This window comes from Zootoca vivipara, chromosome 1 (genome assembly GCF_965207765.1).
Source record: "Zootoca vivipara chromosome 1, rZooViv2.hap1.1, whole genome shotgun sequence".
NCBI lineage: Eukaryota > Metazoa > Chordata > Lepidosauria > Squamata > Lacertidae > Zootoca > Zootoca vivipara.
The window spans coordinates 21,028,007-21,045,509 of record NC_142582.1 but is presented as its reverse complement, the minus strand read 5'-3'; the positions used below and the strand labels follow the sequence as shown (position 1 = coordinate 21,045,509).

Below are 17,503 nucleotides of genomic sequence, written 5' to 3'. Positions count from 1 at the left end.
GATTATTTTTGCCTGCATTATCTAGCTTTTGCTGACAAGTCAAAATGGGGTGGGAGATGGTATGTCACGCCCCCAATGCCACAAAGAACCCTTGTTCATTAAGGCTGCTTCCACAACTCTAGAACAATCAAATAATATTCTTCATTAACTGCAGGCCTAAGTCAACTTCTCAGTCAAGTTCTGTCTGCCCAAAAATGTTCTAATTTCCTTAAAGAGAATGAACCAACAAAGTAGTGGTAGAAGGAAAGAGATGTAAGAATCACAAAACGATTCTTTTTATTATTTCAACAAGCTTTTGGAGGAGACGACTAGTACAATGACTGCTGCTGCACTTTATTGAGGGGGGGTGTCTATTTTTTGTCTTGCTTTTAAGCTTTCTCTATTTAGGGACACCACCCAATCAAAGAAGCTGAAAAATAATGGGAGTTTTAATTGATTAAACCTACAAAAATATGCATACCAATAAACAGAGTTGAAAAACTAAGTATGCTCTGTTTTCAGATGATGCATGTGTGGAGAAACATTTCTTCTTGTGCGTGAGAAGGTAGGAATGCCTCTAAGATAAATGAGACTATATATGTTTTAAATCACTTAAAAATGGGTTGTCTAATTAAGGTGCCCCTGATCAGTTGATCAAGAGGTTTTTAATTAAAGGGGGGGAGAATCAATAAATTAAGACACTACCATCTTAATTTTGAAGAATGGTTTTGACTGCATTTGGATTTTATGTGAGTCACTGAGAGCTCAGCGCAGTCAGCAGAAGGGTAGCAAATAATCAAAGTATCCATACTGCATAATCAACTCCATCTGACATCAGTGATGAATGGCACAAAGGAATGAACTGATAAAACAAGGGGGTTAGTAACCAACTGCAGATCGTGCCCTCGTCCCTTTAAATTCTGATTTCAAATGTTGGGTTAGAATTAACCAAGTCTAGATTCAAAGAGGCCAAGCAAGCTCTTTGACTTTTTTCTTTGACAGCTGACAAGCCAACTTATTCTCAAAAGCTGTTTGCTAGGCAGCAGGGAATGCTTAAGAACCACAAGCAGTTCTCTAGATCTTGGTCATTACAATGAACCATGGTTACTGGCACCAAAGCTGGGAGATGCAAAAATTGGAGAATGAAAAGGGAGTATGGGAAAGAGGAGGCACATTTTTAATTTCCAATCCCCTACCGCCAAGGTCACAGAATGCCCACTATCAGACCACAATGTTTGGCGCAAGTTTACAATAGCAAATCATGAACAGAATTAGTAAAAACTTACCAAATTGAAATTGATTATTGTCCATAAGGCGAATGGATGCAGGAGCACATCGCTATAAAGAGACAAGTTGCATGTGAATAAAGAACACTGACGGAAAGTAAAGCAATTGTGTAAATTTTACTAAGAAAAATCTGGCGTGGGATGAAATACAGTCAAATACTGAACCTCTATAAAGGAGTTACATCATGCTGTAAAAAAGCCCATTCGGTCATCTTAAAACAGAGGCCCAGACTGGTGAAGATTAACGTGGTTTGCAAAATTAGCATTGTATTACATTAGGTCAACATCTGGCCTTTGATAGCATACCCCCGTTTGTAGTCTGTCCAGCCTCAAAGACATACATTTAAGATATAGAACCAGCTCTCTATGGATCGGTGCTATGTAAGGTTTTAGAAACTACTTGGAACAATAGGGAAAATATTCAAGTTTAGTGGGGAGGGAGTTGGCACACCTTCTAGGACCCACTAATAATGCCCTGTCATTGTTTTAAAAAGTGTGTTCCCCATGTGAATAATAAAATAGAAAAAATGGTAAGCAAATGTTGGGTTGTTGGCGATTTAGTCCTACTAAGAGGATACCCACTGAAATTAATGGAAATAACTATACTCCGAATAGAACTTAGCTGGATACAATCATTAACTGAGAAAGACGGAACAGAACTTATATGCAGTGCAAAAGATAACCGTGTGCAGACAGAGATGCACACACATTTTGTGTATACCCAAGAAACTAGGTATTCTAACAAAGGAGGGGGAAACAAACAGAAAGACTGACCTATGGAAAAGGTACAGAATAAGTGAATTACTTATTTATTGGAATGACAGGGGAATATAATAAAGAAGAGGAAGAACATTTTACAATGAGTCGTTTGTTAAATATAAAATCTTAACATTCGATTTAGCAATCTCCAAGAAGGATCTCTTAAAGGGGAGATTTCCCCTTTAAGCATATTGCCCAGCCTTAAGGAAAAGATAGCAGAGCAGAGCATTAGCATGCCATCTAGTGAAAGCATTTTGATACTACTCTTCTCTTAAATAAAAAGTGCAATAAAACACAACTTGAAGATAAGGTTACTTTACCTGCTTTGCTACTTCTCTTAAACAGGCCACCCCTTTCTCAAAGTTTGGAAATACTATAGACCCATACTTTTGGTATTCAGGGATTGGTCGAATTTTTATTGTAACTTCTGTTACCACTCCAAGGGTTCCTTTATAAAAAGAGGAAAATGATCATTTTGCTATTGTCGTTGAAAGATTTACAAAAATCATTTTGTGATTTAATAAGCAAAATTAAGAATCCCATCTTTGTTTATTTTGCAAACCATGCCCAAATCTTTAACAACTGTTTCCTATTCCAGAACCTCCAAATGGCAGTGTTCAGTTAAAGCAGTATTTATCAAACTGTGAGGATTAGATTTCTAATTGTAGAAATATTGCAATTCGTAATATTAAATATTGATATAATTTTAAAGTTCCATCATAATGTGAAGAAAGCTTTGCTCTTTCAACGTAGTGTAGTTAAAACTATGATATAAGCAGTGCTTTTTTCTGGGGGGGGGACGCATACCCCTAAAGATTTTGTGAATCTAAGTTTGGCCTCATTGAGGGACAGTATTTCAATATAAGTAGGAAAATGAGAGTACCCCTAAACATTTTATAGGGGGGAAAAGCACTGGATATAAACACCAGGGGCTTAAGTTATAACTAGTGTGCTAGGTGTTTTTCTTCCAAAAGGACCAATATAGAAAGAAATGCAGAGCATCAAAAGAGGCTTTCTTATATTTTAACAGCACCTGCCAGTCATTTAACAGAAACAGATAAAAGTACTGGGAAACAAGGCAGTGTGTGCACAGCCAACAGATGGCAGTGTACAGAAAGAAACTGCAAGCAAACCAGCAGCTCTATAACTATGGCTGCCTTGTATGTTTGGTAGTCAAAATAGTCTGGGTTCTAATCTATAACTAACTCAATCCATGATTTGGCACAATGCCCGAGCTATAAAGACTTTTAAGAGGAGTGGCTAAAGCAAAAAACACCCTAGATATGCTTGCTCAAAGTTCCACTGTGCTTAGTGGGGCTTACTCAATAGTGTGCTTAGAAATGCAGTCTGAGAGGCAGGAGAGTTAGTGTTAAGCAAGAGGCATTGCTAATCTGGCACTGCTCCAAGAAAAATGCACCAGCCTCTTCCTTATCAGTGCAAATTATTACATCACACCAAAATAGGTCTACAGCTAAATGTACTGTGTTAAAATTGCACCGTATCTAACTGCATCAACTGTGGAAATCTTGTTGTTATGCCAAAAGGAATAAGCCTTTTCAAATCCAACGTCTTCCAGTTGTTTTGGACTCCCATTAGCTGCAGCCTGCATGGCCAATGGTAAGGGATGAGAGGAATTGTGCCTCAAAACAACTGCACACAAAACCTGCAATTCTATTCTGATGCATACCTTCAGATCCTAAAATGAAATGATGGATGTCAGGTCCTGTTGACATACGTGGTCCTTGACAGCTTTTTTGTATCACACCTCTTGGGGTTACCATTTTTATATGAACCACCTGTATAATAAAAGATATTCGCCTAAAAAATTACATACAAATTGTAACCATCATTAGCCTAAACCATCATTAGCCTAAACCCAAATATACCACTATTGATCAAAACATTTAATATTCAACTTTGCCTCTCTGTAAGACTAGACTGGGGGTTTTTTTGTTTTGTTTTTTAAACTATCTTTGGAATTTCAGAACAACCTAAGTTTTCACTAATTGACAAAAATATTAGAACTAGAACAAGCATCAAACATCGATGCACAGTAATGAGCTCCTTTGCTAGGGGAAAAAGAATTATTACCAGGTCTTCAATGTTTCCATAAATGTTTTTCTTCATGCCTGATGCTCGCGTTGCTACCCAGCCTCCAAGTGTACTGAATTCCATTGAATCTGGTTCGTGGCCCATACAGTAACCGCTTTCACCCAGCTAAACACGTGAAAAGAAGACAGCATTCGTGTAACGGACAGCTTTCTAAGGATATGAAACTTGAACTCCAGAATTTGGTTTTGTAGATGTGTGTCTTTCCAGAAACGGGCAGGAAAACCCGCTGTCTTGCACCAATAAAATAAAATCATTATTCATTTCATTAACATGGCTACTCCAAATAGAACCGTACTTTTTGCTACCAAGTTTTCTCCACATAATCACCCTCTGGTATACAGGGGCCTACAATCACAGAAGTACACAGACGATTCACCCATGAGACAATTTGTTAGCATTAGCTGTGATTGCTGCATCATTTGGGGAGTGGGGGCTGGACTAGATTACCGTTCCGAGTCCCTTCCAACTCTACAGCTCTATGATTCTATCATGGCAGTACTTTTTACACCACCCTTATTGCAAAAAAAAAAAAAAAACAGTTGCATGGCCATGTACCTCAAGTTGATGTTGTACTATGCTCATGAATACACAATCGGAAGAGGGTGAAAAACAGCCAAAGATTATTCTATGAACTGGACCCAGGTCTCAGTAGCATGTATTAAACATAAACATAGCTGTTGGGCTTTGCCTTATTTATCCCCACAGTTCAAAAAACCTAGATCTGATACCTTATTAAGAACATTCGACATGACACAATTTTAGCTTGAAGAGCTCAAAAGAATTCACTTAAAAGACAATACAGAAAGCACTTAGTTATGGTTCTGGTAATATGCACCTGGGTCTGTAGAAATCCTGAGCAACCAATTATATTTCATTCGTTCAAGAAGAGGCAACTTAATATACAACCATCTGGCTGGGATTCCTATGTGCAATACCATAGTATATTTGCTATGCAGATGAGGAATTTCTACACATTTGTCACTGGTTTCATTTTTCTTTATTAGTTGGGCTTTGCCATCTGCACTGCCTCAAAGATGGAATGAAACGCCTTTATACATTGACCCCCCCCCAAAGCTCCCCCAATGAAACGGCTCAGCAGAGCAGTCTTTTATGTCAACTGGCACAGGAACTGGTCACGTGGGCTTGCGCTTGAAACCACATTATGTGCTGAAAACATTTGAGAGATGGATTATTCAAGAATGCCCTATGGGGTGGAATAGCTCCCAAGTGTTTTCTGGTACAACTTCTATTGGTAAAATAATAATAAGGGCAAAATGCAACTGCGTCCATCCACCAGAACACACCATTGGTTAAACTCCATCACACACTGTACCCCTAAAATCTGCTCTGGAGTATTGGGGGGGCAGTATGGAGCAGATTTTCAGGGTGCAGGAGTGAGGAGAGGAAGGGCAAGTCCAAACATGAAGTGTTGCTGCTCTGCGTCTGGAATTGCTTAAACGCAATATATATATCTGTCAGTTTCATCTGCTTTATTACATGCTACAGTATAGTCACCGTGACATTTCCATGATGCAGGGATTGGCATTCCCTATCTTAAAGATCTGATAATACAGCAAGTTTTGAGCTCTTAAAATGTAAACCACAAGACTGTGTGCTAGCAAAAAGACCCTTTTACTTATAAATGTATACTATATACTTCCCTCTCATAAAACATCAAGAAAGAAGGACACCCCCCCCCCCAAAAACTGCCACATTATATGAGAGTCATGTTTAAATCACTAGCAGGGTGTATGAATTTATTATTAGAAATATGAAACTTAAGCTTTAAAAAATAAAATAAAAACCACTCCAAACCCCTAGCATCCTCAGGACAGATTGCAAGCATAGGCACTGCTGGAGCTTCTGTGGATGCAAATTCTTTTGAACAAGATCACATATTTCTGCAGAGGAACACCTACAGGACCACATGACCTACTCACAATACTTGAGTATGTACTCTTGAACATGCTTTATATGTTGACCAAAGTGCTGTGAATATGTTCCAATTATATAAAAATATCACTGAGTAACAATTTTTCTGATCCAGAAGAAGCCCCCCAAAGAGAAATGGCTGCAGCAAAAGAAGCTATTATGCCTTATTCTAGTGGGACAAGAGTGTGTGGCATTTCAAGAATGGAACAGTTAGTGTAACATCCGAAATTACTAGCCTGGAAAAATGTCATTTAAATTAAGAGAATATGCTCTGTGCATTTTAATTCTAACCTTTTTTTAAAAAAAAGCTACAGCTCTGGAAAGGTTAAAATACTACATCAAACAGTAAGAGGATATAAAAATAAAAAGTATGAAAGGCCATCTCATCAAAAAGTGCTGTGTTCGCTACAGAACCCTTTTAAAGGAGGACCACTCATCTACAGAAAGTCTATTACTGTACTAAGTATCGCAAATAGTTAATGATTCAAACATGTTTTAAAGTATGTAGGACTTGAGAATGCTTTTAGACAAGTTCCACAGCAGTGCTCCCAAATGTGTTTTTGGACTACAATTCCCATCATCCCTGACCACTGGTGCTGCTAGCTGGGGATGATGGGAGTTGTAATCCAAAAACTGCTGGAGAACCAAGTTTGGGAAACCCTGATCTACAGCAAACTTCGGCCCTCCAGATGTTTTGGACTACAGTTCCCATCATCCCTGACCACTGGTCCTCTTAGCTAGGGATCATGGGAGTTGTAGGCCAAAACATCTAGAGGGCCGCAGTTTGGGGATGCCTGCTCTACGGAGTCTCAGCAACCATTTTGTCCCAGCCTGCATGGAGTCCAGCCTGATGACAGAAAACATCCTGGGTCAGGACGTCGCCTGCACTCCATTAGTGACCACATGCTTGAGATGGTAGGCGGTTTTGTCTACCTGGGCTCCACCATAACCAGCAACCTCTCCATTAACACCAAGCTGGATAGGTGTATTGGCAAGGCAGCTACAGCAGTGGCTCGCCTCTCCAAAAGCACCTGGGAGAATGTGATGCTAACAACCAATCCCAAGATGAAGTCCCACCAGGCTTGTGTGTTGGGCAGGCTGCTTTATGGTAGTGAGCCAAGGGACACTTACACCTGTCAGGAGTGATGCCTCAATGCCTTCCACATGCGCTGCATCACGAAGATTTGAGGCATCACATGGCAACACCAAGTCTCAAACAAAGACGCGTTCTCCCAAGCTCATTTTCCCAGCATGTTCACACTACTGTCTCAGCAACATCTGGCGCGGTCATGTCCGCAGGACACGAACTGGTATAATGATTAAGACAGAGATGACTCAATAACCTGGAAAATATACACAGTACATTTGGCAAATGTAAAAACGAAAAGTAATTCTCAAAGGTGTAAGATACCTGTCTTTCCAAGTCTTGTCCAACAATGCCAGCTTCAACGTGAGCGGTTAAATTTTTCTCATCTATCCAGTGAATCCTGTTCTATTACAAAGAAACCAAAGTAAGACTTGTGAAACAATTGGATAGTTGACAAAATCAACAGGGTTTAGCCAATTCCACACACTTACCTGAAAGTAAGCCCCATTAAACCCAATAGGGCTTACTTCCAAGCAGACGTGTATAGGATTGTGCCTTCAGGGGCTAGAAATGGGAAGGTGTAAACACACATATTTTTTGCCTGTCTGAACTATTACTGTTTCACACAGGAACTGAAATTGTAATGATGTAGCCCTAATAGCCTAAAGCAAAAATATCCACAGGGAACTGAGGCCCATGGATTCATATAAGAACTATGCCACCAATTTACCAATATGGTCTTGTTTGCAGATGAAGTACTCAGATTAGTAAAGGATACAAAAAGATTAACAGGTGATTTTTTTTCTTACTCAATCCTGCTAGAGGCTAGATTTTTTTTAAAAAAAGGAATAAGATGTGCTTGTGCCTACTTCAGATATTAACGACAGAACTTTATCCTTGCCCTAGTTACATGAATGTTGCACTATGAACTGGGATTGGGCAAGTATGGCAAACAGCATGCCCTGCAGTGCTCCACCCTATGTGCAAACCAGAAAGGGATTTTATACAGAAGTTTTAAGAGAAAGAATTCTGGACAAACTGATGTTCAGTAAAGACATCTTTATGTTGCACGAATTCACTGAAATAAAGATGGTTGACCTTGCACTGTATACAGAAGGACCACAGTGTTTCTTCCCACCCCCTCCAAACCTACCTGTTAAGTTATTTGAAAGTTGAAAAGCTCTACTTCCATGCTTTATGAAACCAATTAGCTATCTAGCCTAGTGGCAGTATTTATGCTCCCAACAGGCAGCCAATATGACATAATGGTTAGAGTGCTGGGCTTGGGACTTGAGAAAGCCAGGCTCAAAATCTTCACTCTGCTACCAAGCAATACTTAACTTTTTCGATAGGAACCAAAAATAGCTAAGGCCTTATAAAGATGCCCATTGTCACCTTCCCCACAGTCTTTGTTACCATGTAAGGGAAGGCAGCTTAAGTTGTGTTTTTGGTATTTGAAATACTTTTTACAATCTGACATTCTACACAGTTTTGTCTGAAAATGCTTTTTCCACATACCATTTGTGAGGTGTCCAATGAAACAATCGTTCTTTTCTCATCAGCAGGACACTGAAGAGCATTAGAAACATTTGTTCCGCCTGCAGATACAAGAAACGCATTGACGTTATTTTTTGTTCACGTGCCTTCGTGTTAGTTCTCTGATACTTAACTATGGGGCCCAAATCATTTTTAAAATAATAAACAGTGCTACATTTGAACTTGGGAGGAGGCTTCCTCAAGCAAAAGGCAACATAGCAAGGGAGTCTGCTCTTCAAAATAAAAATAAATAAATCCCACTGGGCATACAAAAGCCATTAGCTATGTCTGAAGCAGCACTTTGGATCCTGGCCACTGAAAACAAGACAACAATTATTCTCCTTAAGGCATAAAATTGCTATATAACTTACCACCATACGGTATAATACAAATGTTATGCTTGCAGGCTAATTCCACAATTTTAACCACGTCATCATGGCATTCTATAAACAAAAGTATAAATAGAGAATTTAAAACATATATTAAGACAGTGATTTCTGTTAAAACTTAAATGTACTGTATTAAAGTATTTCACAAAAAGGGATTGAGCCCAGATCATCTATTTGGTTCTGAATTTTTCACATGTTCCTCTTAAACATTGAACCAAAGTTGCTTACACTTTTCCTTTTTTTTTTTAAAGACAAAACACAAAAAGCTAAAACTATCAAAAAGAACAGGCACCCCCAAACTGCAGCCCTCCAGATGTTTCGGCCTACAACTCCCATGATCCCTAGCTAACAGGACCAGTGATCATCATCATCACTTTTAATTTGTATACCGCCTTTCTATCATACAATACTCAAAGCGGTTTACAAGCTGAATCAGGGATCATGGGAATTGTAGTCCAAAACATCTGGAGGGCCAAAGTTTGGGGGTGCCTGAAAAAGAACCTCACAACAAAATTACAATTCAAGTAACAGCAAATTACAGATTTAGCAGATGCTCAAAAAAGCAAGGCAGTGAAAATAGAAGTAACACAGGAGGAAATTAAAACCAATAGCCAGCCAAAAGCCTTTCTACAAAGTCAGGCTTCAACTTGGCAAGATCCAAGATAATGGTGTATAATGGGTTCTTCTGGAAAGGTCATTCCTTAAGGTTGATGCCACAACTGAGAAACGCCTGCTTCTAGCAAACACTGAATGAACTTTGGTGAGGGATTGCAAGGCAGGACCTCGGAAACTGAACAGAGTGCACAAAGGAAAGCCATTCTATAAGATCTTCCAGGCTCAAACAGGGCATTCAAGCAGCAAGAACCAGCGTTCAAGCCCAGGAATCAATAGGCAACTGGTTTGGTCCCGCTCTGTAATATAATCTGATTGTTGGCGTGTGTTAGTCCATCTGGTGGCAGGAGTCTGCACTAGCTGAAGCTTCCAAAAGCTTTTCAAGGCCAGCCTGATGTTAAATGCTTTATAGTACTTAGGTCCAGACTGAAAAGCAACCCTGGCCAGATTCAACTTCTGGAGGAAGAGACATTGTTGGTGCACCAGCCGAAACTGGTAAAAAGGAGAATGTTAGCCACTTTGAGACCCCTTCGGGTAGTGATAAAGCGGGATATCAAATCCAAACTCCTCCTCTTCTTCAAGTAGTTATGGATGTACCAAGTGTTAAGAGATGGAGGTGCAAATAGGTATATCCTATAGACAACAAAGTATGGGCTAGATTCAACCAATGAATCCCAGGAGCAGAAGCTTGCACAAGGACTCCACTTGCTCTGGGGAGGTCACGAGAACCCCCAGAACGAGGGGGCAAGGAGAGAGGGGGTTATTTTGTCTGGAAAGCTGAAATGCCTACATGGCGCTACATTCCTCCCTATATATTTCTGCTAGCTTGAAAAAAGTTGAAAATGAACAAGCAAGAACAATCAATAGGAAATGCGTCCTTATCTGGATTTAGAGCAATGGCCTCAATCCATCTAGTCATGAAACTCTCCAGTTGGATGCAACTAATTTGCGATGTTGGTTTCAATGGAGCATAGTCATGATTAAGTTTGACTCAGGCTTAGCATTTACATTCAACATTATCTTGCATAAATGAAGAAGCTTTGGTTTCTCTTAAAAATGCTCAGAAAGCACCCCAACAAGTGTTCTGGTACTAACAACTAGAAATAAAAATAAAGGATACTGAGCCAAGTTTTCCCAGCATCTAAGTTGCACAGCTGGAAGGAGCCAGCTGGGTAGAGGCCAGTAAATCACAGAAACTGTAAACAAGAACCAATGTAATGCCTTCTGAACAGCGAATTACATGTTCTTGAAATTGCTAGCATGGCTCAGGTTTCTTTGTTTAGTAAGAATCCGTTGCCTGTGAAAATCTGGTGGAAAAGTTACCATATCAGAACTTCAATTCAATCTTCAGAAAATTAAAGGTTTGCACACTGAAAAAAAGCTTCCAAGTCTTTCACATGTTTGCATGTTTTGATCCTGTGCTCATGTTACATCTACCTTTCAAATTTCGACACTGTTTTCTTTCACTTTGGAGGAAAGTGACCGGACAAATAAAGCAAAGCCTGTGTTTTGCAAAGGCCTTTTCACCAGGCTGCATAAGCAACATTCTTGGCAGACTTCCAAACAACATTCCTGGACCAAGTACTGGATGAGATTCTGTATTCTGCCAACATCTGCAAGTACTTTCCAATGTCAAGTTCATCCTCCCCTCCCCCCCCCGCATTTGTATTTTGCTATATTGGACTTCGAGGTGGGGGGGAGCCTTTGAAGAATGAGAAAAACATTCTAAAGAGCTTACCTGGCCATACAACTATATCAGGAACTCGTTGAAACATTCCTTCCCTGAGCTCATATAGTTCATGTAAGCAATGACCTAAAGTACAAAGGAGGGGGGAGATGTTTAAAAAGATGTCAAGTTAAAAAATAAACATACAGTTAAAATGCACTGTGTGGGGGCGTGATATCTTACCATGAGCTCTGAATATCCTAGCTTCTGCTTCTTGGGTATACGATATTTTAGCAGCTTGGAGGTCTTTGATAAATTCTTCATTTGCAATAGAAGGAGGCACATCACTAAGATTCAGGGATGCCTTCAATGTAAGAGAAAAACACAGCTATGCTCAGTGCACATGTTCAGAAGAATAAACTCCCGCAGAGAGGCAAGGTACTTCTACAAGAAGAGAAATGCCAAGCTCTTGTGGAACCAATTCATTTTTGTGTTGTCCCCTTTCAAGTTATTTATTTCTATGTATTATTGCACTTACATAGCACCTTTCTAACAAGGGAGCCAGGGCGACACACATTTTTGAAATACTAACACCAAAATGTGCTAGAGAATTGCAGAGTCTTCTTAGGCTCACTGGAAGCTGATGGCAATAGCTTCCTGGCCTGGCCTTCCTTGTTTCAGTCTTTCCTCAGGTCACAAATGTTTTAAATAGTCCTAGGGAAGGTGCGGGAGAGACAAACCATTGATGGTTCTTACCAGAAGCCAATGGTCAAGTATGCGCTCCCTAGCATGGGCTTCCTTGATGCTGCCCTCCCTCACGGCACACAGGTTTCTCTTAGGCTTCGTATCACATGAGAAGAGCCTAAAAGCACTCCTTCAAGGCTGGGACACCATTCACTCAACCCATTTACTGGTGTTCAAATCGGGTAAAAACCCTTTACCTTTCTTGTGGTCAACGTTCAGCTCATTCAACATCACTGTTATATTTCAAAGGAGTTTTATTTTCTGTTATCTGTGCCCAAACCAATGGTGTTAAAAGAAAACGAGGATACCACTTGCTTTCTCCCTGCTTCATTTCTGCCTACCTGAGCTACACCCAGCTGAGAGGCACTAGCATCAGACAGATTTCTACTGAAAAGGGGATATTCCACCGCATGGTGCTTCTACTCTAGCCATCAAGTATCACTGACCTCTAAAATATTGGTCCGAAGTAGATTACTGTACACTTAATGAATGGAAGGTAAAGGCTCTCAGAACTGAAAGTTTTAATTGCATTTATCCAACCCACTTCCATTTAACTCTAGTAGAAATGCAAGTCCTTTTTAGGAGATCCTGAGCTCAGGCTATACTTCATTACATTCTCCTTCTTGGAAAAGACATCTGCTTCTCCATTTAGGTCTGCCCCAAGCGATTTAACAATTGCACTGCAAAGCAATTGTTCTCAACAAATTCTACTGCAATACTGAGAAATGCAGCTTAGCATAAGAATGCAGGCAAAGCAGTGGGGCAGGGTTATACCTCAACAGCAACCAAGTTACATCATGCCAGCTTGCTTCCAAAACTTCCAACTGACAAGCAGGACACACTTTCCCCTGGATTTAAAAGCATGCTTTACAATCCAATCTCTTGTTGGAGATTTAATATACATTTGTATTTGTGCCAACGCTACTAGTTAAAAATAAACATGTCCTCGACTTCGGTAATCAGATTGCTAACCTGTTGCATGTGTGGTTTGTGGCACTTGTGGACAAGAGTAGGTGGTGCCTATATCCCAGCTATGGCCTGGAGGGGACTTCTCTGCCTCCCCCACGCTGGGGTGCTGCCTTGTCTCAGTAGCCTCGATTCAAACTGTCCCAAAGTAAAAGGACATTGGCACATTCATTCTGGACTTGACTTGTGGCACACTTGCTAAAAACGATGGCGACCAGTGGTACAGGGAACAATTTCAATGCTTCACAGCTAACTAGGGCATCTGGAATTAGCAGGTACCTGTGTTGGGATTTTATTAACTTAAATGTGTACCTGCCCATCTATATTTGATCACTTTAATTGGCCAAGTATCTGGAGGGCAAGTGTAAAGGTATTGATCAAAAGACTAAACAATCAGTGACCAAGAAACCTTCCAGAAACATAGCATTGGTATGTTAGCCATTTGATATTTATACCAGCTTTTTTTATCCACAGAGCAACTGAGAACTCGTAAATCATAACATTGTAAAAATAGATTAAAAATATAAAAATATAAAATACAGAAGCAAAACACTAAAAGTCTGTCGAAAGAAAAGGATTTTCAATCTGTGTCCAATGTAATGTAACATTACTATGAAAGGTTACAGAGGAAAGGAGCCTAATCAAATCGGATTAAATAAGATACTTCATTTTTAGACACAGATTCACACTGAACCATATAGCAAGGAACTACAGGGCACTGGTAGCAAGGCTGGGAAAGGCCTCTGCCCAAGTTCTCGGATATCATATAGTACAAAAAAGACAAAGGTGATGGATCAGTGGTTAAACCTTATTCCAACCGCATGCAAAGAAATCTTAGAAGTCGCACTGACTTACACCAAATTAGATGTTCATTTATATACTTACTCTAGAAGTACTCTTATGCTCCGTATTTCCGCCCATAAATTTCTCCATCCAGTCTAGTAAAAAAGGCAACACCGTACCACCTAGCCGGTACCTGAATTCGAAAGTATTTTAGTCAGTTCTTTCTAGCCTGAAGCTAGTACAAATCTAGTATTTTATTTGTGCAAACATACACATAATGAGTATGTAATTTCTGGAAGGAAGAGACTGAGGATCCAGGAAATTATAGATGTGTCAGTCTCGCCTATCCAGGTGAGTTGCAAAGAGTTTTAATATGAGCCATTCTTAAGCAGAAAGAAGGATCAGCCTTGTGGGTGAAGTGCCAGAACAGCTTCTGCAAGGGAAAGTAGTGCTCAACAACCTTTCATAATCCTGAGTCAAATAAACACCCAGTGTTGTACAGTTATATACTTTTGAATTGTCCAAATGCTTTTTGAAAGCCATCAAAGATGAAGATAACATGGCAGTAAGGGGGCAAGAACCCTCTTACAGATAGTAGTTAATTAAAATCATGAGCAGAGAGTAGGGTGGTTGTTTTTGGTAATAACACAAAGTTTGGTATTGGGAACAGAGCTATTTAACTTATTCATAAATTATCTGGTGATTTGCGACATAAACAACTTGTTGCCTGGAAAGGTAGTTAACAGAACAAAGTCTGAAGCATACTAAAGAGTTCCCACATATTTCTCTGGTCTGGGTAAATAAACAAAACGGCTGAACGGGGCTGAAATGAAAAGCCACAATTGCATTCGTTCATGGCATGCTCACATTTAGAATATTGTGTACAGTTCAGGATGCCCCAAAGGCAGCACCCAAAGAGAATTAGCGCAGAGCTGCCAATGGTATATACAGGACAAATACAAAGGATCAGAAGTTGAAGCCTATTTCCTTCAAGTTTTCAGGGATCAATCTGCAGGGGAAGGCACCTAAATTAGATTGAACAATTAAACAGTAGCTGAAGAGAAGTTATTCCTTGAAAAACTAGAAGTCATCCTATTAACTGACATCAAGTTTACTACAGGAGGAATTACAAATACTGTATTTCCAGAAAAGAATAATCCAAGTGCTGCAGTACTTTAATATAAGTGATGTGGCTAAATTTTGAATATGGCATGAGGTTCTTTTGAAGAAAAGATGACTGGGAGACTACAGCTGGGGAAGAGAAGCCAAGACGAACAGGGGTTAGAGCATCTTTCCTATATGGAAGAGCTGCAGCATTTGCGGCTTTTTAGTTCAGGAAAAAAGACATGGATGTATTTTTTTTAAAGATAAAAGTTACGCAAACTGTGAAGCAAGTGAATAGAAATAAGTTTGGCCATCTCTAATAATACTAGACCTTTGATTTACCCAATGAAATTAACTGGGCGATAGCGTCAGGATTCGCAAAATGTGAAGTACACCTTTCATGTGCTCATGAAAGTCACAATCGCATGATCTGGCAACAGCCAGTGGCTTAAAAGGTTTTAGCAAAGTATTGGACAAATGAATTTAGGATTAGCAAAATGAAGCACATCTTTACACAACATAAATAGCTGATGAAAGTCACCATCGTACATTGTGGCAACAGCCAGTGGCTTAAATAGTATTATAGAGGATGATTAGGCAAATTCATGGAAAAGTCTCTCATAAAAAAGGTATGAGAACTGATATCAAAAAAGCATCTCCACATTCGGTGATCATCCTTGCCAAGTAGGGCACCAGTATGGCAGAGTTATTGCCGTCTTGCCTTACAGGGTTTTTGGAAGCATCTATACAGCCATTACAGGAAATGGGATGTTGGATGAGATGAGCTCCTAGTTTGATTAAGCAGGGATCAAACTTGAAATTACGTTCACATAAAGATTAATTAACTCATCTGTATACATAATAAGGGTAGGATTCCAACAAATCCTCTGGTCCTTGTAGTTAACCAACCTGTGGCTCTAAAGACATTACTGAAGCACAACTCCCATCCATGATTTTTGGCCATGGTGGCTGGGGTTGATGGGAGCTGGAAGTCCAGCACCCACTTGCATCTTGGCTCATGAAGGATGATGCAACAGATGTGCATAAAGGAATGGATCACCTATGGGATTGGCGTGATGCTGGGACGGTGGTCAGACAACGTCCCGAGTACCCGAGTCTGGGTGACAAAGCCAAGCCTCAAAAACTACAGACTAGTAGAAGTGGCCAGACACTCACTCCAACCCCGCCCCTCTTTTCTACAAATCCACGCAACAATCAGGGTAACAGCTTTGGCTTTAGTCTGCCACCGATGAACTATTCACATAAAGGTAACCAATAGACCATATACTTGACGGGCAATCCACCCAAAAGCCAATGATATTACTTCACCTACTATTTAATATCCACTGCGTGCTTTTAAATCCCACCCACCCCCATCCCTTAGAAATATTATGTATCTACAAGGATGTTACCTTTTCCCTGTGAATTCTGCTTGTCCCTTCTTATTGACGATGAATTTTGAGTCATTGTAACCCCATCCGTTCCACTTAAAAACTTCTTGCCTAAAAGGGAAAGGAGGATAAAAAGTATATGACTTGTTAGTTCACTATGTTGTTTACTCATTTTCGTCAACGTTATAATTCTAAGATATAATTCTAACGAAACCTTACATCAGCTTGAATGGTTATATAACCGATGTACAAAGTTGTATGTAGGCCCTTAGCTGCTTATAATCACTTCTGTATACCAAAAATGACAGCAATGCTTCTGAACACCAGTTGCTGGAAGCTGACGGAGCCACATCTGCCCTAGAGCCTGAGATTTACCACCCCTTGAGTGTGCAGAAAGACCTGTTGTGATCATTTTCTAGAGCAAATGTTCAATAAAGGCAATCCTAACCTAGCTAAAATAAACTAGATTCACAACTGTGTCTGGTGGTTTAATTTTGATAAGAATAAAGCAAAACTCAAGTGCACTACACATCTGGTGTGAAAGTTAAAAGTGACAGCTTGCTCCTTCGATGCATTCCTCGTCTACGGTGTTAAGAAAATCACCCCTAAAATGTTTCCACAGAACTATGCTTAGAAAAATTCAAACTGTGAGAACAGCATATTAAAACAGGATGCTATGTAATTCTAAAACACTCCTCCATCCAAAACATACAGCTTTTGCACTGCCAATTTTAAAAGAGCACTACTCATATTTTTTTACAAAGCAACAGAACTTACAACATATGCACCACCCCCAAAAAAAATTCCAGAAAGAAGACATTCAGGGAAGAATGATCAAAAGGTCTGGGAAGATTAGCTGTTCACAATCCAACAACGGATTATATCAGGAAATATTATCAAGAGGAAGCTATGGCACACAAAGCACCACCCACAAGGTGGCGATATTTCCATTTATTTGAATAAAGCAGGCAATCCTTTTGTAAGATCTTCATATCAAAGCAAGCAGATATTTACAAAAAAAGCCAAGTAACTAATATTCAACTTCATTCATCCGCAAAAGGTTAGAAAGTGTCTTTCAGCCACATTAAATGTGTGTTTCTTAGATGCCAATTGTCACTTGGATTTCATTTCTGGACCCTACCACTTCATACAGATTA

At 39.7% G+C, this 17,503-nt stretch overlaps 1 protein-coding gene across 2 annotated transcripts in view; it reads right to left on the bottom strand.

The window, feature by feature from the left end:
* AGPS (alkylglycerone phosphate synthase) overlaps positions 1-17,503 on the bottom strand; it is a 52,460-nt gene that overhangs the window by 18,044 nt on the left and 16,913 nt on the right. For both annotated transcript variants that reach the window (XM_035134601.3, XM_088660383.1), the window contains exons 2-12: positions 16,368-16,457; positions 13,954-14,044; positions 11,602-11,722; positions 11,431-11,505; positions 9,063-9,134; positions 8,674-8,753; positions 7,480-7,560; positions 4,116-4,241; positions 3,712-3,820; positions 2,345-2,472; positions 1,266-1,317 (exon numbers count right to left, since the gene is read on the bottom strand). In XM_035134601.3, the coding sequence (XP_034990492.1) occupies positions 1,266-1,317; positions 2,345-2,472; positions 3,712-3,820; positions 4,116-4,241; positions 7,480-7,560; positions 8,674-8,753; positions 9,063-9,134; positions 11,431-11,505; positions 11,602-11,722; positions 13,954-14,044; positions 16,368-16,457 (1,025 nt within the window). The remainder of the gene's footprint in view (positions 1-1,265; positions 1,318-2,344; positions 2,473-3,711; positions 3,821-4,115; positions 4,242-7,479; positions 7,561-8,673; positions 8,754-9,062; positions 9,135-11,430; positions 11,506-11,601; positions 11,723-13,953; positions 14,045-16,367; positions 16,458-17,503) is intronic.